Here is a 26,357-nt window from a genome sequence, read left to right on the forward strand (position 1 = left end):
GAGAGAGAGAGAGAGAGAGAGAGAGAGAGAGAGGTGATCCTAGCTGACATCTCTATTATGTACGTCTGTGACAGACTAGCGGGTCCCAGTTAATTCGATCTGATAACTCGAAATATTCATGTCATACCTTTGTTCATTGAGGCGAATAATAGATCAGTGTGTGTCCTCTCGATTACAAATACTACAATCTATCTTATCATCTATCTTTTTATTCCATCTTATTATTTATTTATCTTATTATTAAATGATTATGTATAAAAATTTGAAAGTTTATTTATAATAGTTTGATATAAGAGTTTTACAAATCTACGTATCTATTATATTTTACATATTTTCATATATTGTATAACATAAATATAAAAATATTGCGTGTAAAATATTTTAATAGACTATACTTTCCTCAAATATACAAGCCTAAAATTATTATGTAGATAAAAGTCAAAAGTAAAGGAAAATAGTTCATTCAAAGTCTAAAATGTTGAAACTTTTATTAAATAATCAAGATTCACCATTTCATGAAGAACGCGGTAATTACAAACAGTAATTTAAACTAGAATTTGTAATTAACGGTGGAAAATGTAATTATTATTACTCTTTAAATCAAAAGTTTAAGATATACTGGAATAGCATAAAACGTGCGAACGAGGCGCGAAAGTATCCAAGCCAATTCTAGACGACGGGACGATTCCGCCCGGTGTATCGTTATCTCGCGAGCCATTATTCCAGAAGTTATCATAGTCGGTTTGATTTATTGCATGGACCGCCAAGAAACTTGGTGCGGTCCCTAGTCTCATGTCGTGGATCGTATTCCAGCAGTGTGGCGGAATATTATCGGTCCAAAGAGAAAGAGAAGAATAACGAAAGGTTAGCACAAGGAATAGAATTATAAATGAAATTAAATAGAAAAATACATGTAACAAAAATTACGATTAAAAATTGTAATCGCAATATAATAAAAAAAAGATATATATCCGTTTAATAATAACAAAATAACAATTACACGTATATTATTTAATATATTTATTATATGGAAGGAATCGTTATATGATAAAAAATTATAATCAATTCGCAATTTAGGTACATAATATATATAGTCGGTTACGTGCGTATCGAAATCGAAAGGAACAGAGGTTAAGACTAGGCGAAAGGAGTTGAATGGTCGCGCGAGCAAGATACAAATTACATTTAAATAGAAGCTGAGAGGAACGCGCGGTATTCGCAATTTAAACAGAAAGAGCTGCGGAGAGAGCGAAATGGACCAGAAAGGATGAGAAAGAGAAAGAGAGCGACGGTTGATGTACCAAAATACGAACGGCGGAAAAAGGACAGGAGTAACGAAGGGGAGAAAGAGGCAAAGGATAAGAGAGTTGGATGGGAGGCAAAAGAGAGGGTGTCTGATGCCACGTATAATCACAGCTTTTAATCTGGAACGGCCGAGGGTTCCTCTCTTTCTCTCGACGATATAAGGGCTACCTCGAAGGCGATGAAGGGATGGCGACGACTCACCGCCGCCGGTAGCGCTCTCCAAGAGGGGCACTCTGTATTTAGCAACGCATCGGGGGTTCCCTCGGATAGCACGGGGGTGGCGTGGACGCCACGCGTCGCGCGTTATTGCCTCCTCTCGGACGAGTACGACGAACGAAGCACTAGCAGTAGCGAACCCCTTCGATATCCTCAGACTCTTTATATCATCCATGATCGGCGAACGATGGTTACAGAAACAGGACGGGAAGGGAGGATGCCTCGGTTTTGCAGAGAGGTTGCCACGTGCATCAACGTTTAACGAACCTGCCACGCGTTTGAACAGGCGACATTGATGAGCGTTTTACCGGTTTTACGTAAAATTAGTCAAGATAAATGAATTAATTTAGTAATTATTTATAAGTACTTTAAAGCTTAATTAGATCCTTTGAATTATAATCCATGATATCGGTATTTATTAAAGTAATGATATTATATAATTTATTCTACATTTCGCGAACATTTAAGGAACCGACAACGTATATCACACCATTAATCGAATGAAGAACCGAATAACCGATTTTGAACTGTCCACACGAGCTTGACGGTGAATGCAAGGGACGATGATCGATGATGGCGGATACGATCATATTCGAGGAGCGTGGCGCGTAAAGAGAAGCACGACAAAAGAAATATACAAAAGAAATATAGAGGAATCTGATGCTCGCGAGGACATCGTGATTGCGTGTCGGAGAAACAGAGACAGAGAAAAGACGAGGCTTGAATCGAATAACGGGTGACGAGACCACGCACCAGTCCTGAAAAAAGGAAACTCGGCCATTTGGAGAAGAGATCTCAGCGCCCGATAGTTACTGTCGAGAGAACGACGCGAAAGACAATCGAGGTTGGGAAGAACTGAAAGTCGATATCCTTCGGACCGTATCCATGTAATCCACGTATACAAACGTCGTTCACGAGCAGGGTGACGATGACGACAAACGCCCAGTATGGTAAGATCGCTGATCACTTTGATCGGACGGGACAGCTGGTACACGGTGGATGGACTCGGACAGTAATGGCTGGAGCGTGGTATAGAGTTGCGAGAACGGTTTGCAGTCAGCGGCTAAAATGACGTTAACTGTTTCGACAGAGTTATTCCTCGCGCACCAGGAAATCTTCCCTTCTCTGTACCTTTCCTTCGTCCGTACATATTTCTATCTTCAAAAGTGAAACAGCCTTTCCATCTGCCACTTATTGTATTGCAGAACAACAGAATATCATAAGTAATAAGATTCTAGTTTTTTTTAACTGTATGTGACAAAAAAATGAAAGTAAAGCAATGCCAAGATGAATGTATAATAAGATCTGAGAGTCTTAAATCACTTACAAGCTAGAACTGATTGGTATTCTTGAAGTTAATCCGGATATTTAATCCTTATTCAAGCCTGTTAACACTTCTGCAATTTCCTACAACCTTATCTAAAGATTTATTGAATTTTGAAAACAGTTGTATGAACTATATTTAATCGCTTTATTAAAGAGAAATTATTAAACTTTCACGAGTCACATATACCAACCACTATTCCGTTTCGACTTAACGGAAGAAATACGATCGCACTCTTATCTCAAAAATACCATCACAAGATTTAACTTGTGACTGAACTGACATCCACTGACGTCATATTGGGACACGAACGGCGTTTAGCAAAGGGCGGAGAGCCACGCGACTTTACCGTGACAATGGCTACGTTCTCGATGGACGCGGTAAGTAACCGCAACAATGCCGGGGGGAGACAGCTTCGGGGACGGTGGTGGAAGAACCAAAGTAATGGATGGTTCCTGGAACCCGAGGCGAGTGAATTGTTGGCCCCTGCACGTCCGCCTTGGAGACACCCTCGCCTTGCCCCGGCCGCGTAAATCAATGCACCCCTTCGTACTCTCGCGCGCGCCATCAACCCCCTTGGCCTCCCGTACTCCTTCCTTCACCTACACCACTATCTACATCGCCACCAACGTCGCCGTGGCCAACCCCTACTCTCTCTCCGGCCTCTACAACTCTCTTTCCTTCTCGCGACAGCGGCGGCTCTCTCTTCTCTGTTCCGCAGAAGGGTGAGTTAGGGGGTGTCGGAGACGTCCGGCTACTGCATTATGTATTTCTCACCGAGCCGCCACTAACTTCCACTCTCCCGCCTCCCTTCGACTCTTCGTCCCTTAGGCGCTCTTTCTTTTCTCTTTTACCCTCTGTTCTTTCTCGATGTTCTCTACCTTTTCGCGTTTCTCCTCCGAATCCTTCCTGCTGCTAAAGTCTTTTTTTTCTCGCGCGAACCGACTTTCCTTTTAATCACCCGACCCGTCGGCGTTGGCAGAGAGGTCGGAATAGCCACAGAATTAATTTCCTACGCTCATGGGCTCGTGGTCGGCTCTTCGTAACGAAATAAGATAAATGCATGCGCGAAAATTTATTATAATTCAATTTTTTTTATAAATACACACGAAAAGAATGATCTTGCTAAAACATCTAAAAATTTAGCTAGATACAGATCTCAAAATAATTTTGTTGGAGAAACTCAAAATAATTATTATAATAATTAAAAAATTCAAACATATGCAATGCTGCAAAAAAATTTTATTATTCTAGCGACCAGCTCTTGAATTGTCCTACATAACTATTTCGATAATTCAACAAAGTTATTTATTTAAATAGATTCATATCTTGCTAAATTTTTAGATACATCAACAAAATCTTTCTTTCTGTTCAGGAATATATTAAATCAAGGAATTTATGTTTTTATTTCGTTCATCGTATTTTCTTCTTCACTTAATACGTGTGATAACGCCGACTAATTCATCTCTTAAGCGTTGTTTCGTTCGCGGTCTGACAGCAAGCCACGTACAGTAGAATACACCCAATCAAGAGCGTTCTGTGCTCTTCGAATACGTAGATGGCGTGTGCGTAACCAAGAGGGAGACTTGTCACAGAGATGGTCATTCGCTTAAACAATCGTCCGATTCGCTCCAACACGCGGATACAGCGTGTAAACTCGATTCTCGGTCCGTCCACCGGCGGTCGGCGACTATTAATTACAGGGACACGCTCGGCCACCACTCGGGAAACCGTGCCATCCCACGCTCACCGTCTCTCTCATTCGCCTCTTCCTCCGCCGTGCCATCCCGATTCTCTCGTAGTACCCGTGATTTTCCACCCTTGGATCGGGGGAATGGGATACGAGGGCTAGCCGGCTGGCGGCCTGTATATCGCGCGATTTCGCGTACCAAAAGGGTTGGGCAGCGGTGCGGCATTGACATCCAACCACCCTCCCCCTGCCGAATCGGACTGCCTGGAACCAGCCGAAACGACGGTGCTGGCCACCTCGACAAATGTAATCTCGTCGGCAGCAGCGGCGCTCCTCTCGTTTGACAGCGAGTTCTCCGCGGATGACGAATGTTGTCATCGAGACGCACTTTTCCCAAAAATGGATGCCAGATAAATTGAATCGATGGCTTTATCAAATCGTCGCGAACTCAAAAGTTAAAATTATTCGCAAAAAGAAAAATTACAAAACGTTATCTTCGAACAAATTATATCCGAAACAAATGTAATAATTTGTTAATTATTTGTTAATAAATTAATTAATTTCTTAAAAAAAATTTTGTTTTAATCGTAAATACGCTTTTTTGGTTAAACTGATTCCGGTGTTGACTGAAGTATTATCGAATAAATTCATTTTCGCGTTTAATGTCTACATTTTTAAAAGCCATTCCCAACAATTTCGGTAACTATATAAAACTTGCAAATATTTATTGTTTTTATCGCTTCTACAGAACTGTATGAATAAGTAAGCAAAACACCGATTTCTTACGTCGTAAGAAAGATGCACGTAGTATAATATGGAGATACTCGATGGGGGTGAGATGTCAACGTCAGCTCTCGGTATGGACGCGCATGGCCGCGCTGGCCGGTTCAACGAATATAATCTCGTCTCGCAGTGACACTCCTGTATTATACACTTTAGAAGGAAAAAAGGCTCTTTTGATTTCTCCAGATTTATCTTATTCACTACAATCTAATAATAATCTTCCCCGCCCAGTGTTTTTTTTCAAAATATTATTAATAATTTCGCAATTGTAAATTGTTTTACAAATATATTATAGAAAAATTTATAAAATAATACAAACAATTTTCAAAAAGTAATAAAGTCGAAATGATCGATTTGTTATATTCTTACAAAATCAGCGACAATTGAAAGTTACAATTTACGTCTCTTAATATGTCTCGCGATATGTAATTCCTGTTCTTGAATGAGAATCACTGGCATCCCGGAGCCAGTGGCGCGAGTAAACCAATAACGCGTCCGCCACGCCGGGTGCCAGATTCAAATCCGGCAGGGACCGAAACGGTATTCCACGACGAAACGGATAGCGGGGGCTCCGCAGGACATTTCGAATCCGTCTCCGCGTCCTGCGGGCTTTACTGGTTTGTCGAGCCATTGGCTCGATTCGGCAATTCTGCGCGCGTTCGACTTTCTCGCGAAAGAGGACGAATGCGATCAGTCGCCTACACAATTTCGCACATGCAAAACTGTTGCTTTCGCGTAATCTATTTAATCTGGCCATTGCAACACTCGTAGCTGAGACGGAAAATACGAACGACATTTCCTGTGGATTGTTAAAGAGATTTGGAAACGAAAGTATGTAAAGTATGTAAGAAACGAAGTAAAAATCTAAAAATTTATCATTGACATTAAATATGGATTTAAATAATAACTAAAAAATAAAACTTTAAATTTCTATAATTATTATAGGTATATATAGTAAAAATTGTAAACGTCATGAGCATAGAAAGAGTAATTTATATAACCACAAACTTGAAACTATGTATTATCATAATAAGAAATTTTGATGTTATGGATGACAGATTAATTGCGACCACATATTTTCAATAAAAGCAAAGAAATACAATTTTAGGAAAAGTCTTATTAACTTAAATGGATTCACGTAAATTTTTTTTTCGCACGTAGATCAATTCATGTCTCCATAACGGTGTGTTGTAATGATTAAAAAAGAACCGAATAGAAGCAGGAAGTTTGAAATACATGAAGTGTATGTTTTCCTATTTTATCTAACTATAGATCGGATAAAATGTATATGTATACCGAATAAAGTTATTAGGACAAGGTGAAGAAGTCTACAACAAGACGAGTCTTTTCAGTATCTTTGTGAAGGAAGCGGAAGAAGGAAGAGACTCGCGAAAGAAAAGAGACTGAGATATTCGCCCGTTCCATAGAGCGTACGAAGCGTATCCAATTTGATGGCATTACAATAACGGGGGTAATGTCTGAGAATAATGAAATTTCCCCCAATCACCACGGTTCGCCTAGAATACGTTCCTTCGTTTCTGTCTTCTGTCTCTCTCTCTCTCTTTCTCTCTCTCTCTCCCTCCTTTTTTCCCCTTCCCTCTCCGTCGAACTGAGGTCTTCCATCGTCTACCACACGCACACGAATAGACATGTACAGGCAGACCAGAGAAAATGAGTAGAAACGTTTTCGAATCAATCCCGTTCGCGAGTTATTTCGCTCCCCATCGAAGAAGAATCGAGGGATCCTCGAGTGCTTCCGTTCAAGAAATGGATTCTGGTCAAAAGTTTTAGAACTTGACGATAGTTACGAAAATTCTATGCACTCCCGCAATGTTATTACATTATGTAACGCGATAAAAATTTAGAATTTATATATTATATTTAGAATATACTATTATATACTATATTTAAAACTAACTCATGATGATTCCAAAATTCTTCTAATTTCAAAAAATGAGTTTCACAAAAACAGTATGTAATTAAGTAGCGTAAGTCGCGTGAAAGTATATTTGTGTTATTATGTATATGTCGAATGCTGCAAAGACAAATGTATTAATATACATCTATTTCTCAGAAGATTAAAAAAATAGATTCTACGTACATTTGTGAATGCAAAGAGTTGATTTTGTAAGAGTTGATTTTTGATTTTTCAGATAATACAATTCTTGAATTTTATTCATTCTTACACGTGCTGATTCTATTGCAATAAAATGCATCCACTATAATCCACTTTCAAACGACAAACGATGAAAAACGACGAAAATATCGGGAGACTTTGAATTCCGAGATAGGAATTCCTTTTGACTGTTCGTCGTTTCGCTCGTTCGACGCCTCGTTTCGCCTTAACGTGAGCGCAATAATTCTCGAGCGAACTGTACGTAATGGAATATTACACGGACCATTAAAGAAACGTTAATCTTGCCCACAACAAGTTCAGAAGCGCTCGCAGGATGCTCAAACGCGGCCGGGATTACGCGCTGGCTTTGATCCTCCAACGCCCCGAAGGCGCGTACCGGAGTCCGCAGCCTCCTGTAATTTGTTAAAACGCGAAATTCTATGACGTCGCTGTTTGTGCTGGCGTCTCGTTACCGCTTAAAAGTCACGCGGCTCCTTTGACGACTTGCCGTAAAACATACTTGTTATTTAATATTAAATTGATCGTTTTTCCTGCCATTTTTCATCCCACTTTCTTTTTATATTAATAGTTGAAAGGACTGTGATTCCGTCAATAGAATATTAAATATTATATTTATAAAAGTAAATTAATGAGTGAAGAAAATGACATAAATTTATGAAATAGAAAGATTTAGAAGAAAATTTTTGTTCCTCAAAAAGTTTTTACAAATACAATATTAATTACATTAATTTCTTATTTCTTCTGATTTTTTTTCTTCTGTCTATTAATATCTTCTTTGTTACATCTATTATTTAAAATGGCCACAAAGTCAGTTATAATTTATAGATATTCAATAATAATATTTTATACTCCATGTTAAACATTATATGAAAGACTTGCTTCCATGATGATAAAGCCATGTCACTACTTTCGCGAATTGTTTCACATGAATCGCTTTACTCTTCCTCGACGTGGATACTAAAATTTTTGGGAAGGGGGAGGTGTGCTATACAGAAAAAGCTGCGGATGAACTCTCGACGGCTTTCTTTCACGGGTAAGAGCGAGCCTTTGACATTTTTTTCTCGCGTCGATAAGAATGCTCTCTCAGTTCTACCGTCATCCTTTCTGTCCTCCTTACTCTCCAACCAGAGACTTTCTTTCGTAGTCTTTCTGCGAGGGTGACTCGTGTACACCTCGGCGCAGCTATTACGAAGGCGCGAGGGAGCAAGTCAGCCAACTTCAGGAAGGGAAGACGAGACGAGAACGAAGGAGACGTCGCGGCAGACGAGGAGAGATGGCGTAGAGTAACGTGGGAGAAAGAGAATTTAGCAACCCTCTTTCGCTTTTTACCCTAAGCGAGTCGAGAGCCCCTTAGCCACCGTTTATTGGACGCATGCAAATATCCATGGCAACGGCGGTACCGTGCCGTATACGCGAATACGGGAAGAACCAACCCCGCCGCGCCGCACCGTCGAGAATGCCGAACGTGCGAGGGGTGTACACGAAGATCTTCCAGGTCGAAGGAAGAAAAATAGAAAAAAAAAAGAGAGAAAGAGATATCAGAGAATTTCCTTTTGATCCGCGCGTCGCCCATCTTCAAGCAATCTCTTAATTGATTCTGCAGGAATTGGTATTCTTTTTGGTCTCTAGATGCTTTTTCAGCTGTCAAACGTACATGTTTCCGCTAGTCATTATATGTGACAATATGATCTGAATCTCTTGAAAGTAGTGGTAATAGAAATCTAAAAAATTCGATTACTTTTAAACTTACTTTCTTAACAAAGATATTCAGTTATAGATAATAAAATTTTGAACTATAAATGATTAAAAATCAATGAGTTGAAGATGCAATTGGATAAAGAAACTTTATTCTTTATTCAAATGAATCATTTTCTAATTTGAATTTACTTCATTTCGTCTGTCTTTATCCTAATTTATTCGCCTAGTAAAAATTAACAACTCGAGTAATGCGTAGCAAAAATAATTTATTTAAACAATTTATTTAAGATGTTCTGAAAATTGTCACAAAAGAGAAGAATGTTATCAATTATCTGCTATCCACATTATAGTTGATCAAAGGCACGATCCTTTAATTAGAATTTAAACACAAACCGTAGTTTTGTATATAGGATGGTAGTTGTATATAGGATGGTAGGATGGTAGAATGGTAGTTTTAATAAAAATTTGCGAGAGAGAAGGACATGGATTTCCTATTTGTTTATCTTTCTCATTCCGTTTTATTTTTTTCTTATCTATTTCTTTCTTTTTTCTTCTCTCTCAGGAATTGTTAAAACATAGCGGATCAATCAAAAGTCATTTTCTCACGTTCAGACTCTTATTAGAGGGTCTCTAACTTTAATGATACACGTTCTATCGGGCCACGTGGAGTGCGATCGCAAGACCGGAAGAACGATGTTGGGGGAGCAACGGCTCATCGGGGCGGAACCGGTTAACGCCAAATCGTCCGTCATTCGTTTGCGCGATTAACCGCCTCGTGTTAACAACATCGGCCGCGCCGCGACAAGGGGAGGAGTTTGTACGTCGTCCTGGTCGCGCGCGCCCACCCGAGTCCATCGGCTCGCATAAACATCCTCGGTACAACCAGCCGCCACCCCACAGAAAACTGATTTCCATCCCCCCATGCCGCGACTCGCGCTATCTATGTAAATGCGATTCTGTTTTGTGTGAGTAGACAAAGCCCCCGTTGACAATACGCCTGCGCGTTTACAACCTCCACCCGCCGAGCCGAAAGTCAGGCTCCATTACGGCTGTTTTGCGACGCGCTTTGTATTGTTGTCGCCGCCACCACCGCCGCCACCGTCGCTGCCGCGCAACACCGATTCCTCCACGAAAACTTCTGTCATTTTCATTAGATTATAATCGGTTCATATCCGTGAATTTTAACTATGGATTAACCAAGATCTGATGTTTGGCGAATCTTTGCTACTTAATCTTCATTTACTGTCTGATATTCACGTCTGTCTGATATAAAAAGTGACGCGCTTTTATTAAATTAAAACACATTTTATATCAACTTTATTACCCTTTCCACAGATTTAGTAAAAAGAAATTTTGACAATCAAATAGTTTTAAAGAAAGAAATTAGTCTTTCATTTTTTAATTAAATTAATTTTCACATGTTGTTTATGAAGAAAAAAATATACTTTTTTTTTTTGGTTATTCTCGTGTAATAATTATAAGCCAACTTATGTATTTGGGAGACCCATGCAGACAAGTACTTTCAGATATATTATTATAATTCAATTATATTATTATAATCTATTGGCTATAGTAATAATAGAATGGCCGCACTACAATTTCTGGTGTCTTATTCGAATAACGGTAAGAGAAATAATTGAATAGAATGTAGGTCGTACTTACACTCGGAATGTTGTCGTTCGTGCACACTCCCTCCTGCAACAAGCGATCTCGAATCTCCCACGCGAAGATGGACGGGCACTCACTTTTGTAGAGCGAGATCTTACTGACAACCTCTGCCGTTGCCACGCGCGGTTTGCTGCCGCCTATGGCCCTGGGCCTTATAGATCCGGTCTCATAGTACCTACAACAATAATAATTTGCGGTACAATGCGGTAGGAATACGTGGAACGCTCAGGTCGCTATTGAAAATGAAATATATTATACGTCTATCTCTTTAAGCATGTTATGATAACCTAAATACACTCGAATAATAGATATTGATAGATATAATAGATACAGAGCCGATATTGAACAATATACCTTGATTATCTCTCATGAAACAGAGAACGTTTAGTCAAATGTTTAACTCACTTATATCTTTCTCTTAACTCTTGACTCAGACACGGTTGTAATTTTGTGTAATGTTTTTTTAATTGAAATTTATAAAAGCTACATCTACTCGATTTATAATGCAAAACAAACCGACATGCAGGCTCATATTTCATGCAGAACTGCAAGATTTGAAATAAGTTTCTCAATTGATGACATAATTGCTCAACTTACTTAAAGTAATGTCTACAATGAAATTTTAAAGCATAAAATTTAAACTTTAAATCTTAAAGTAATAAAAAAATTCATCATAATCAATTATTCTCCTCACATTCAACTGTGATTAGTCAATTTCTTCTAGTTAAACCAACAATGACATTTTGGTTGAGTCTTTTCATTGGTTTAACTAGAATATTTTTCTCAGTGTAAATTTTACGCCGAATTTTACGCCTTAAAATCTTATTGTAAACGTCGCTTAAGATATACAATGATTTAATCGGATTTAAGAACGCGATATCAAACGGAACAAGCAATATTGCAACCAACCTGCCGAGGATCTTGGAGACACAGCCGTTGCTGACCTGTAATATCCTGGAGATATCACATGGCCGTGCGCCCGAATGTGCAAGCTCGACGATCTTTTGCCGTGTTGAGTCCGGAAGTGGCCGACCGCCGACGAAGACACCCCCCAGCTGGTTTACCCCGCTGTGTCCTGCAAACGACAAAAGTTATTCGGTTATTCTTTGCTTAACAGTTTCGAGAACTGGGTAACAACAATTACGATGCAACAGATTGCAGCTAGCAACAAGTTACGATAACAACAAATTGTCTTTCTTCTGAATTATTGTTTCTTTCTTTTTGCTCTCTCTTTTTCTCTGATTCTTTCTCTTTCCACGAGCACGACGTTTGCGTAAGGGGTGTGGAAAATTCAAACGCTCCACCGCCTCCGGAGACTTTTTCGCATTTCGGCGAACAATACCGCTGTCACCATAGATCATGTATTTTCCCTCCTCTCGTCCGCGGAGACTTACCCCGGAAACCCAAGAGGAGAGGAGAAGACCGCGGGTGAGCTCTTTCTTTCTTTCTTTCTTTCCAGACTCGGCGAAGGGAGAGCGATGGGGAGGCGGAGGATGAGGGTACAGGGGGTTGGCCACGAGCGTCGTAACGTCAGCGAATCCCATCGTAGATAATCTTCGACTCATTGTGTCAGTGACAAGGCAGTCACACACGTCGGTGCGGGATACTCGAGAGGAACGCCAGGATGGCGTGTGTTCTCTTGCGCAGATATTTTATATTCCCGCAACCGCCGCGCGCGAATGCCATCCGAAGGTAGCATTTAGAGTAGAGCGCCACGCCTTAATTTTTCTCGGATAGAAACTCTGTCGTCTTCGAGGAAAAGGTAGAATTTGGAAATAAGACACAAAAATAGATATTAAGGTAATATAAATGAAAGATATAATATGTAACATATAATATAATTTATTTAAGAAAATATATTTTTTGAATTTTAATTTAGTATTTATAATAATTAATGATTTTAAAAGAAAAAAAATTGTTTTAAATCATTAATTATTATAAATACTAAATTAAAATTCAAAAAATATATTTTCTTAGATAAATTATATTATATGTTACATATTATATCTATTCAACATCTAAAGCCAACTTTTAATTATTACTTAAATCATGTTATATCAAATCTAATTACTTACTAGTAACTATAAAAAGTGTTTTTTTTTTAATTTTGCACAAAGGACTTTTTTTTTATCTTATATAACATACAGAACTGTTTTTACATGTAAAACTTTTGTTGAATTTTCTGACAAGTACGGAAGAGGAAAAATCGTTGATTACATCTGACGATGAAAACATTGATAAAAATTATCAAATAGAATTATATTTCAGCGCGGATGTAGCTTTCGATCGCGAGAAGAAGGTACATTAGGGAAAGCAACGTCGGTTGTCAAAAATTTCTCATCGGCGCTAATTCGATGCGTCGGGCGACACACACCCAGAGGGTTACGAGGGAGATTTACGATCGTGTGCGATCGACGAAAAGGGGGCTTACGGTCGATTGACTTTCGAAAATGGGCCTGGCGCGAGAATCGCGAGCCATTTCTCGCGTCTATCTACGCGCGCCCGTCATAAATGGGCCTTTCCTTGTTGAAAGAGAATCTATTCTCCACATACGTAATATATGTACACACGTAATACACACACGCGCTCGTATTATGTGTGTATTGTACGCATACTATAATAGTAAATTCGGTCACTCGCATGGATGTAATACACTGGATCAGTGTACATTAAAAGCTGCTTTACATAAAGTATCAAATGCAGTGGCATAATATAATCAATTTTGACATTAGAATAATACATGTATACTCTGTTCAATAATGTGACAATGTCCATAGGATATTCAATCGTTTAAAATATTCACATGCTTTTACATGTAATTTTGTTAATTTTACGTATACCAGCTTTTAATATCCATTAATATAACATAATGCAAGTGATCAAATTTGCTATTTATATAAATATGTTTTCTGTAGCTAAACTAGTATACACTTTTGGAAGTTAAAATGAGATAAATGTTTGACATTTGACAAAAATAAGAAAGAGAGTTTAATGTAGTTTAGTGCCGGAATAAAAACAAACAATTCAATATAAAGTTTGTCAAACGTACGTCAGACATTATTATACCTATTTCACTTTAAATTCCAAAAGTGTACACTAGTTCAATCACAGAAAACAAACCTATTGTTCACGAATTAATGAAGGCTGAGTTTATAAGCCATTTGTTTCGCATCTCTATTAGATTTGCGTAAAACGGATATAAGGAATGTGAAAACGGTGAAAGCGATGAAATTCTCGCTCGGTTGGGAGGAATCCGCCGATAATACCGCGCAGAGCTCACAAATCGGCGGGTAAAAAGCGGAGCAGTGAATTAAAGAAACAAATGGAGTCTGAAAAGGAGGGCGAACACCGCGCTGCGTCGGCTAAGGGGATGGTGAGCAAATTGTTAAACGCGCTTCTCGAATGCCGACTCTTAACGAGCGATAATAACTCGCGCAAATAACTGGTACGTCTTTAGAGGGCTAGTTTCTGCTTTCTCTCCCCCCCTCTCCCTCCCCCCCCCATCTCTTTCGCGTCGTCCATCCGGCCATTGTGTGTGTGAGCACGAGAACACCAGGGAATTACAGTTAGCTCCTCGTCGTCTCTCCGCGGATTCTGAACTGAAGGGATGTGCGTGTATGCTCATATTAGAGCCGGTACAACGGCAGGGGTGCGCGATACTTACACCTTTAGGCAGCCTGTATTAACCGCGCGCGCGACCAAGGGGTGCGCTCGAGTGGGCATTCGGAGCCCAGAGGACGTGTTTTGATATTGTAACGTTTGTATTAAATATCAAGTTGGAAGGGTGCCGCGCCTGTCTGAGTTTCGGCGCCGTTTATTAGGACTTCATTAGTCCCTTGATCCCTTCTCGCTTTCTAGCCCCAACACCCTTTTGCATCGATCGCGCATGGAATTTTTCCTGACCATTTCTAGATAGATCTCTGAAGGGATGTTGTTATTAGATTGTACACACATCTCTAGTGCTAATTTAAGTTATTTAATTTTTTGCTACCGGTACATAAGTCATAATTTAAAATACCGCAGATGGGGAACGGAAAAGTTTGTTTTACAGTAAATGATTCTTACAAATTAGATTTTTACATAAAATAAAACACATTGAAGATCACGCTTGTTAAAAGTGACATTGGTCCTTACGTATGACTATAATAATTAGAAGTAGTGGCAATCGCTTTGAAAATGTGTATCCACTACACTATTTCATTATCTAGTGTAGATATGGAACGGCTAATAGATCAAGGATGCAACATTTGTTCTACGTTATCAAACTTAGTGCCAGTAACTCATTATATCGTACAATACGCAGCTGTTTCTGAAAAGCCATCTTATGCATACATATTAACATGTGTAAGTAGTATAATTCTAGTAATGTGTTACGACTATACTCTACTTTATGTATGAAAAAAAGAAATATGTTAGAAAATCTAATCGCGGATAGTCAGTGAATTTTGCTAATCGAGGATCGATGAGCGAAGTGTTTTCAAATGCGCGCAGACAGTTTGATACTTTTGGCAGCGCACGTAGTCGCGAAAAAATGAGGAAGCTCGTTTACAAACGGGCAACAGAGCCTCGCTGACGCGACGGCTCAGACAGCACATTCATCATCCGTCCGACTTCTTCCACCCCGTTCGACTTATATAGTCGGCCTCTCCTTTTCCTTCTTGTTCTCCAGCGGGGTGATCCTCCTCTTGGCATCATGACGTAATCAATTACTGGCTCGTCGGAGGTTGCCGGTTTCTCCCACGCGAGACTTGTTCTGTTCTGATTTCTCATAACAGAATAAAGTATTCACTATTCTATTTTGATTTGATCCTGATCAACTCATTCAAATGGGTCATTGCTTCATCACTTCTCTTTTTTTTTGCATCTCGAACCAATGTTATGATAATCTTCATTCATTTTATAACACACTCAAAATAATCTGTGATTTTCTTTATTAAATTCCTAAGGAAATATTTATATGAAATTGTTATATTATAAATATAAAATAAATTGTATTTTTTTATGATAAGCATTTTTTGATAAATTTATTATAAGTTATTTAAATTTATGTATAATGACATTAATAAACACAAAAAAGAGGTCACAGAATATCATTTATTTTTATTAAAACTCAGTAGATATTTCTGTAACATAATTACTTTTAATTATACATGATCGTTAGTCACAGAGATTACTAATTATGTAGATAGTTGTATGTATAGAACGAACGTAATTGATAAAAAACTGAAAAGGTAAAAAAGAGATTGTGGTTATAGAATATAGAGAAACAAACATTTCATTATTAAAATTGGCTCAATTATATTATTTGAAAGTCATATTCAAAGCTTTTAAGCTAGACTGAAATTACAAAATCTGTAAAACTTATTTATATCTGCTATCTGTAAAACTTGAGATAAAGCTTTTATCATTATAAGGCAATAAATACTAAAGATCAGTATTGTAACATTTAATGCAAATCTCACAAGATTAATAAAATATTGATCAATATCATTGAATCATTAACATTGACACGAATCATCAGTATTTTATAACTTTACACAATTATTATTATTGATATTTTAGCTCAGTTTTCTGCATATTACGAACATTACATAGTCAATAATACTGTCAGTATCAACAAATACTGACAATATTATTGACGGTAATCCGGATTTGTTGATTCTCAAGCATGAATATTGCTGTAGGGAATACTGATGTTCGAAAATAAAAAAATCTAGCTCACTGTCGATATTTTATATCAATCCATCAATATTAATCACGTACGATCAATAATATTGTCAGCATTTGTTGGTACTGACAGTATTATTGAACGTGTGAAGTCTCTACAAGCAGTCTGTGAAGAAACAAAGTTTTGATGGTTGCCCAGAATGCAGCATAAATTATACAAGATATTGTAGTGTATATTCCTTACCCATTCTATAACCGTCCTTTTCTTTGTTATAAAGAAAATATAAAAACTATATTCTACTTTGATTAAAGTTTCTAATAGTACTAAAACTAAAAACTTAAGAATCGATTTTTCCATCGCGTATAAATAAAAGTACGTAAAGCAAAAAACGTGTTCCATATAAAATCTCTCAATTTAGATCTAATCATGGTGGAAGAAACTTGGATCTAACAAGCTCAATATAGAGGAGAGTCTTGAGTACTTTAGAGACTTACAATAGTTCAAAAGTCAAATTTGGAACGTTTCCCATCCATTTAGCGCGACGATTTGTATATCAATGACACGGATCGATCGAATTTGGTTCGATGTGAAAACACCATTCGCCGGTCCACAAGCTCCTTCATCGACCATTGTCGCGGGTCATTGTGCATCACTGTATCGAGTTCCGCAGAAGTTGCGGAGTTGAGAACAAGCGGCAGTCTATCGTGCGGTCGATGTAATGCCCTTCAAAGTGTGATGGCAAACGCTTATGGATGACAGTTAAAATCGGTTCAATCTAGAGCGTTGTCAGTGGTCGTGCTCGCCAAGACATCTCAATCATCTTTGCAGAAATGCGTTTGAAGGAATGAATAAACGAGGAGAGGGGGAAGGTGAGAAGAGATAGCGCGGGACACCCTTCAAACCGTTTCAGGTTCCTCAACTTTGGCAAAGAAGGTGTCGAGGGATTGGGCTCGAGTGTTTCGCATGATGTTTCGGCATCATCGAGAGTGATCCCTCAAGAGAATAAAGAAATGGAATATATGCTAGATCGGAATGTCATTTTACGGCAATTCGGAGACTATTTATACAACTTGTCAATCTTAACCTCCGTATTATAGACTTAATTCTCTTGTGCAGCAGAATTAAATTAATGTAAAATATTAGGAAGAGCTTTGTTACTATTTCGATAATTAATCACTGTCTAATAGTTTATTAAGTATATGTTATGTAATATAATTTTTTACGTACCTATTTCTCTAAAATCAATTTTTCGTGATTCAACAATAAAGTACTCTCTTGAATAAATATAAAATACAAAACGCGTTTCTAATTGTAATGCCTAGCTCATGGTATTTGACTTTCATTCTATAAATTTAAACTATAAAATATGAAAAGAAATTTAATCGTAAGATATATTCATTAATCGTAGATATACGCACAAACGAATCAAAAGAATGAACATAAAGAATGGATAAGAACGTTCGATGAAGTCCTCCGTGAACTTCACGGTGTCAATGATACACTCTCGAGCTAATTTATGGGATCTCATCGATACAGTAGGTTACTCCGTGAAGTACCAACAAGTTGTCTAGAATTGGCTGCCCGCGCTTTGCCATAATGCTGCTCGCACAATGCGGAAAGTCGTATGCATCATCGTACGCGACAGCGTCTATTTTGTCGGTGAAATCGTCCCATAGAACTTCTGTCCCGATTTCTCTCTTTCTCTCTCTCTCTCTCTCTCTCTCTCTCTCTCTCTCTCTCTCTCTCTGTCACTTCTTCATGTTCGTTTCTCGCTCGTCGCGTCGTATTGAGACGCCACGGATGACATGACGAGGGTCAGTCTACAGCACAACTGACCGTCAGGTAGAGGAGGAGAAAACCGCGAGAGAGCAGAGGGAAAAGCGGGAGCGCCATATGAATGCGACTGGCTACGATCGTCATAATGGCCTCATTGTTGCGGACATGTTTTCAAAATGAGGACCCTTACCTTAGCGGGGTGCAGCCCGCTTTTCCGTAGCCAGGGAGTATCACAGCACAGATACCGTGTCCCGCGCGAGGAGCATAGATGTACAATGAGGACTCGAGTATTTGTTGTGTCGTTGTTTGCAGCCAATCTGCCGCGTGCTTTGACCTGCAGCGACTCTCTTTCTATTTCCCTCTTCACTTTTTTCCCTCGTTTTCTTTCTCTTTCTCCCTCTCCCATTCTCTCCCATACTCTTTTTCTCTCTTCGTTGTCGGCACGACCTTTTTTTTCTGAAAAATGCGCTCCCGACAGTTATTAGCGTTATTAATGGCTATCCATTGACAACTCGATTCATCCTCGATCACCGATTTGTATCGAAGGGGAAAGATCGACTCTGGGGACAGATGTAGGATCTTGTTCCAGGTCAAGGAATCGTCGATGATTTCGTACCGTGACACTTAGTCTGCACGCACATCCTTTAAAGTGCTAACGAGATTTCGACTTGGCGATTAGTCGTCTAGGTGTCTATTTACGAGGTAGCAAATACTCGTTAATATCGGATAAATTGAGCGTACAATTCCCGAGCGGATGGTAATAATAATTAATAAAATATCAAATCTAATTAATTGCATCAACATATTTTCACCAAAACATACTTTAATTTCAATTAGTAAAAACAAGATTACTTAATAGAAAGTGAAAGCCTCAATTATATATACAAATAAAAAAAATAAAGCGTTATTACAACCAACAGCTTATATTGAGCGGGTTGTTTGACAAGCGAACGATTTGATACCCCGCGGCGCAGTCGAGGCGCTGTTCTGCCCCGGAAAGGTGAGCGTTTCCTGGCAAGTGGAGGGCTCCTCTTTCCGGGTCGAATTATCCAATTACCTGGAGGCCAGATATATGCCGGTAAGGTCGGGGGGGAACAGATCGGGGATCGGCGCGGTGCGGTGGCGGCGGTGGCGGCAGCCGCACGAGACGGCCGCCGTAGCCCAAAGCGGACTGGACAAAGAGCCTCGTAAACGCGTTATTCCGCGCCAACGAGTCTGTCAGAGCCGCTGTTTCCCTCTGCGAGCGCGGTGTACCAAGAGGCCCAGACTGGTCCGCGGGCAACTCTCCGGTACTAGGTAGTAGGTACTGCCGTAGCCGTCCCCTTGCGCGCGTGTCCGGCGAGTAAATCATTTCTGTATACCAGTATCTCAATGTGTCATCAACAATGACACGTATGAATTCGTAATCCTTTCACGATAAAAGGAAAATGCGAATGTATTCTTATGATTTTATCATGTAAAATATGATACAAATTTTTGTTTTCCACACATTGAAAGAAAAGATTGGTTGCTGCAGCAAATTAGATGATTAAATATGGCATAGCATTTTTAATTGGCTGCAACAATTAAATCGAAATCCTGTACTGACATTGCAGATAGGCTAATACAATTAACAATTGACTGCAGCAATCAAAAATTGGTTGTTGCAACTAATTAAAAATACTATGCCGTATTTTACCATCTAATTTACTGCAGCAGTCAATCTTTTTTTTCAGTGCACGTGTGAGATACGTTGTTTTAAATACGTGATTTGGGTATTGTCTTTATAAATACAACTTTGTTTTTTATTAGTATATAAATCAATATTTACCATTGGTGGTTAAGTTCGTATGACTATGCATTGGAGATTGAGATTTGTAGACTGAAGATTTCTCATTATTTAATGTGTAATCTGACATAAAATCTTCAGAAAAGTTATGTAATGTAATGAATGAATTACATTGAAGGTGTTTGATAATTACTGTGTCATCTTTCATAGGTTAATACAGCGAATTCAAATGAATAGAAAAGTTTACTGTTTTGCGAGTTTTTCAATAATTAAGGGGAGATGCACGTTTTAAACAACAAATAATATGTAACATTGAGTATCTTTTCTTGCCAAATCATATGGACGCATGTCTGATTCGCATGCTTGATTATCATTAATTAATTTTTCATTAATTATTGAGAAACTTTTCTACTTTTCCATACTTGCAAGGAGAAGATACAGTGGATTCATCATGGATTTTGATCTTCAATATGATCTACCTTGAAAATAAGTTACAATGTATCCGAGCGTTTGTCGAATAGGCTTATAAATATTTTTATCTTTATGCATACGAAAGAATCCCACTCTAATTATACAAAAAATTGGATCCCGATGAAATTAGTTACTTTTCACATATAATCTACTGATATAATCTACTCACTTACTAATCTAATCACTATGAAAGAGACACAGTAATTATCAGACATCTGTATATATATTTGTTTGTTTGAGATATTTCGAGAGAATTGATGTTTTCTTCAAAATATGAATGAAAAATAAAGACATCTTGATTTTAGGTCTAATTATTTTATTACAATCTCTACTTTTAGAATAAAAAACTTCATACTTTTGAAAGTTCGTTCTTCGACCCAATTGCTGCATTTTTTCTTTTTAATCTAACATCCGTCTCGCTTATTCTCCAATCGGGGGAATTTGAAGAAACTCGGAAATCAATATTTCCGTTAAATAAGTGAATTCGCAGTAACAATATCGAGGAACATGTGTTCGATCGTGTAATCCGCACGATTGACGATTTTGAGGAGAAAAAAAAAGAGAGGAAGCTTAATCGCGATCGACGCACAAGGGAGATTTTCAAATCCTCATCGTGCCGTCCACGAGAACCCCCCCCCCCCCATTTTTTCGACGATTATTACCGAAAAATGCAGGAAGGGTCTGGCCAGAGGAACGTAGACATAGGCCGAGGGTCGACGTATATATGCCACCAGGAAATAAGGCGCCGTGAGGGCCCTTTTAACAGAGGCGTACTATAGTACAATCGTAAAGTGCACAATGACATCGGCTGGTTGGTTGGCATTGTGGTCGCGCACCGCTTGTTCCCATGGGAGTGCGATGCCCATGGGGATTGTGACATAATTAGATCTACGTATCGGAATGATCAGCTGTGGGAATAATGCGGCAGCGCCGTCGATCTACACGGGGATCTATGTCCGATGCAAATGGGGCACGGAATACACTATTAAATCACCGAATTACATTCAACGCGTCGGTATCTCGTAAACAAATTTTCACCGTTCACGTCCGCACGAATAACTGATAGATTTCAGCTTATTACGATTTTAAAAACAAAGTGAAATAAATGAATGAGTGCGAATTTACCAGAATATTTATATTTATTGGTTAACATCTAGTGAATTTACTCACTTTTATAATTTTCATCTCGTTTCAAGAACCATAATAAGCCTTCTAATATTACACCATAAAAATCTCCATCTATACAGAAAATTTAAATTCTAGACAGCACATATTTAAGAAGGATCTTTAATATCTGCAGAGAAATATGTTTGAACATTGAATATTCATGAAAGAATTATAGAGATATGGAATAGAGAAATACCTGTATATGGATTCACATTCAATTGTGACGCTGGTACAAATAAACAGGATCAATAATATCTATAGGAGAAGTATATAAATTTGTGTAATGGGCAGTCGCTATGTGGGAAAATACTTTTTCCCACTCAATGACGCTTTTATATTTTCCAAATGACAATTTGGTCGTAATACGCGCAAAATGTCGATATAGAAGAGGAATGATGAAGAGTACAACAATTAGATTCGAGGGAATCGCAGGTGCGATTTATTTGGCCTTGTTATGAAAATGAGAATATGGGTCGAGCCATGTCCAAAGATTGGTCCGGCAGTCAGGGATCTCGAGCAGGTGTGCGGGTGGAATCGTTATTATTGTGTGCGAGGGAGGACGGTTCTGTACTTCAGAGTCTGAAGTGGCATGCCTCTCGAGTCCTTTTCGGATGAAAAAAAAAAAGGAAAAAAAAGGTCTTCGGCGGCATGTAAAATACGTTTGAGAACATCGAAGAGAGATGATGAGGAAAGAAAAGGACGAAGAAAGACAAGAGAAGGAGATTCAAATCGAATAAATTCTAATACAGTGTATGTAAAAACGAATTTGTAAAGGAATCAAATGAAAATATTGCTAGTACGCCAAATGACGTTATTATCACGCGACGGATAACGCCGCGTTTAGTTTTGCTAACGATTTTCTCCATTTTATACCCTCATCTGCTGTTTTCCTCATTCGCAGTGCAGCGAAACGAAGGAATAACGTTTCTGATTTTTCTGCGGAAACCGACACATAGAGTTCCGTCATAGAAGAAGTAAACAGTTCCGGAAACGCGTCGAGAATGCTTTAAATTCGTATCCTCCGCGAATTTTGCAACACGTAAAAAAGCGTTTCTTCGTATACCGTATATTTTGTGAATAACGGGAAACGGATTTGATGTGCAACGAAATTATTATAAAAGCTTTGCATTATAATCGCATACGTCACTGATGAATCAATATAAATCAGGTATCCGTTTTACCGAGAGGTTTATGGGGTTCCATTGAGAGATCCTTTTGCCATCCGCGGCGTACAATGGTGAACCGATGTAATCTCCGGAAACATTTAGGGGAAAATTAGGTCGACAGTTGCTCGTGTATCCATGGTACATGCAGGGTATATGCTTGGACTAGTTGTGAGCTGTCAAAATATTTATTTAGTGCGATATTCCTTCTTATTTCTGACGCAAGCTATTCGATAAAAAAAGTATTTGCCTTCACGAAAAGAATGATTTTATTAAAGTATCTAAAAATTTAGCTAGACGGAGAATAATTTTGGAAATAATTTTGTTAGAGCATCAAAATAATTACATAGGAATCTCAAGCATGATAAACAATACTGCAAAAAGTTTTGACACTCTATTAAGCTGTTTGAGCATAATTATATTTTGATGATGCAACAAAATTGTTTTCTGATCTGTATCCTGTTTTATTGTGAATTTTCTCGCTTCTGATGTCAATTTGAGATAATAATGAGAGTGAACAGGAGTTTTAACTGACGAATAATCGTATTGTAAACGTGTTACATTCAAAGAATAGAGATTTCTATTTCATTTGATAACTAATGCCACGTTCGTGCACAGATTATAAATTTTTCTACATTAATGTAATACTTTTTATCTACGTCTTTCTTGATTTTTTGCATTTTTTACATAAGTACATATAATATTCTTTCAGAAAAATCCAGAGCATTAGCGCAGAAACGACTGCACTTTTACGTGACATGACATTTACGATGATATGCCGATTAGCAAATTCGCCGTAAGTCAAGGAGACGGTAAAACGTGAAGGAATTTCCAACGCTGGCTTAACCGCGTTTACCCTCTCAAACGCTTCCGAAGCTCGTCTCGTCGATTAACGTCATGCCTGCGTGAGCTCGTTCCAGGGACGGACAAAAGCGACGCCCGCCGATGCCGTCGCCGATGTCGGCGACGGTGTCGTCGTCGTCGTCGTCGTCGTCGTCGTCGTCGTCGTCGCGGTAGCTTTTCACATCGTCTCCATTTTCTCGCCGTCAACCCTCAGTAGCAAGAGAGAGGGCGCGGTTTATATGACAGTTTTTTGTTTCCCCGTCGGGGCTACATAGTTAGGACGGAATAATGCATACGCGCGCGAGCGCGAAAGAACGATGAGTAATGCGAGAGGATCTCTAATGGCTTAAGATATCTCGGAGATATCTGCGGAAGGCATTAGAGAATACTTTCCTCGCATCTTTTATCGTCGATGTTTATTTACTTGCTTCTCGTCGACTCAGACGAAAAGCAAATAAATAAACATGTGAAACGCGAATTTGTCAATAGAAATTGAAAAATGTGAAATGAGAATTTGTCAATAGAAGAATAAATAGTTTTCTCACAAAAATGAACTTTTTCAAAAATTCCATATACACGTTAAAAAATTATTTTTAGTTTCACAAAACTTTTTTTAAAAATATATCTTGTAATTCTTGTAATCTTATAATTTCTAGAAAATGTAAAATGAAAATTTGTCAGAAAAAGAATAATTTCTGATGAAAATGAATTTTTTCAAAAAAATTCGCATATATGTTTTTAAAAATTATTTTTAATTTCATAAAAAACTTCTTTTTAAAAACCTTCATATCTTGTAATTTCTGTCCAAAATCAAGTATATTAATTTAATTTTAATCATGCGTTTTATTCTATAAGGTGCGGATACTTTTCCATTTCATATAAAATTAATATTTCTTATCTTATGTTATTTTAAGTTACATATACTTATCTTATTTTAAGTTACATGTGATTTAAGCTCTGTGACTCAAATCGAAGAGATATTACTGCAAGTGTTTTGCAACAGTTTCAGCGGCGCAGAATGTTGAGAACAAATAGTTTCACGAAGGACTCGTGAAAACTTGGCCGCAGAATCTAAAGTGCGGTCAAGTCTCGCCGTTTAGAGAGAATATCCAATCGCGCTTCGTTCCTCCTCGGTCCTCCCTCTTCCCCTTTGCCACTCTCCGGTGTTAAATCAGTGGAACGATCGGGACATTATTCGCGACGGCCGCGGAGAATCCATGAAATTCCCATAGCAATAGCTTCACGTCGTGACAATGGCTAGGGTCGTCGGGCCGCTCGTTCTTTTCTTTCGCTGCGTTAATGAGCTCCTGGCTTTAATACCGTCTCGGTGGCACTTCCTTTTATTGGAGAATAGATAAATATAAGCGCGAGAGTTTCTCCACACACACACATTCGCGAACCAGGAAAGAAATGAGATTTAAGATTCGCGAGTTTCAAAGATACTAAAACTTTGAAACTCGCGAATCTCTGCAGAGAGGATAATCAGTCTTGAGCAACAAAATGGTGTGTATAAAATAAAACTACTGTTTGAGATTCTTTAACCATTGTGTCTCGATCCCGCTATGCGACATGATTTCAAGATCGCTTTGGCCGTCGGTAGTGAGTCTGTTCAAAGATTTTTATAAAGGGCAGTTTTCTTCGTGAGGCCCGTGAGATAGTTGAACGTGGACTACGCGTCTTACATCAGGTGCATTCGACTGTGAAATTCTCTCTTCAAACAGAAGCGGGTGGCTAGCACATTTCGCGTTTGGGCCACCTCGGTGAGAGGGACGTTAACGGGGAGAGCCTCGTTCCGAAGAATTCGTAGTCGCAACGCGGTAGTACAACCGGGCCAAGCGGAGGACCCTGGAAAATCTACCACGTATAAATCCAGTCCACGTACGAAATGCTTCGATAGATAGCTGTAAAAGCCGGGCAGCGATGGCGGCTGCTCTACTCGCCTTCTTCGAGATCCCGCCACTACTATATAAGAGAAAGAAACGGAGGGAAGAAGAGATGGAAGAAAGAGGCGCCCCGTCCGCCTGAAATAACGCGTATCTTCAGCGTTTTCTAACGGTGCCGCAGAAGTGGAAACGACGACGACGACGACGACGATGACGACGACGACGATGATGACAGCGGTGGAGGAGTATTCGATACTTCAGAAAACAGGAGGAGACTGGTAAAGACATGAGAACGTTTGCGTGTAACTACGAGGTTCGGCAGCTCGGAGTGAGTCGTGCGGGTAAGAGGATGTGCAAAATTATTGCGACGTGAAGAAAATGTTTCGATAGCTTATGAGTGTATAGCTTATAATGTCTTTCTTTTGCGAAAAATTGTAAGATGGGTTTAAATATTTTTTAAATTTATGCTATAATAAATGAAGATTGTTTTGACGATTTACAGTTTAAATTCTTACAACTCATTTTTTACATAATTTCATAACACGGAGGGTGATGGAATCTCGGACAATTTTTATTCAAGCAGTTTCATGAGACAGAGAGAAAGCTAGTTTATCATGCAGTTTATTAATTTGCAAAGATTCATTGTTATTTTCCTTGACTATTAGTAAATAAAAAATCATTGTCTGTTACGTAAGAATTAATTGAATAAGAAACACACACACACACACACACACACACGCGCGCGCGCACGCACGCGCACGCACGCACGCACGCACGCACGCACACGCGCGCACGCA

At 38.8% G+C, this 26,357-nt stretch overlaps 1 protein-coding gene across 2 annotated transcripts in view; it reads right to left on the reverse strand.

The window, feature by feature from the left end:
• The window catches only part of LOC108693912 (paired box protein Pax-6-like), a 93,314-nt gene that overhangs the window by 50,961 nt on the left and 15,996 nt on the right, over positions 1–26,357 (reverse strand). For both annotated transcript variants that reach the window (XR_001932056.1, XM_018203109.1), the window contains exons 3-4: positions 11,731–11,896; positions 10,816–10,996 (exon numbers count right to left, since the gene is read on the reverse strand). Coding sequence is in view for 1 of the 2 variants with exons in the window: in XM_018203109.1 (XP_018058598.1) it covers positions 10,816–10,996; positions 11,731–11,896 (347 nt within the window). In the remaining variant the exon portion in view is untranslated. The remainder of the gene's footprint in view (positions 1–10,815; positions 10,997–11,730; positions 11,897–26,357) is intronic.

Source organism: Atta colombica, unplaced genomic scaffold (genome assembly GCF_001594045.1).
Source record: "Atta colombica isolate Treedump-2 unplaced genomic scaffold, Acol1.0 scaffold111, whole genome shotgun sequence".
In the NCBI taxonomy this organism is placed as follows: domain Eukaryota; kingdom Metazoa; phylum Arthropoda; class Insecta; order Hymenoptera; family Formicidae; genus Atta; species Atta colombica.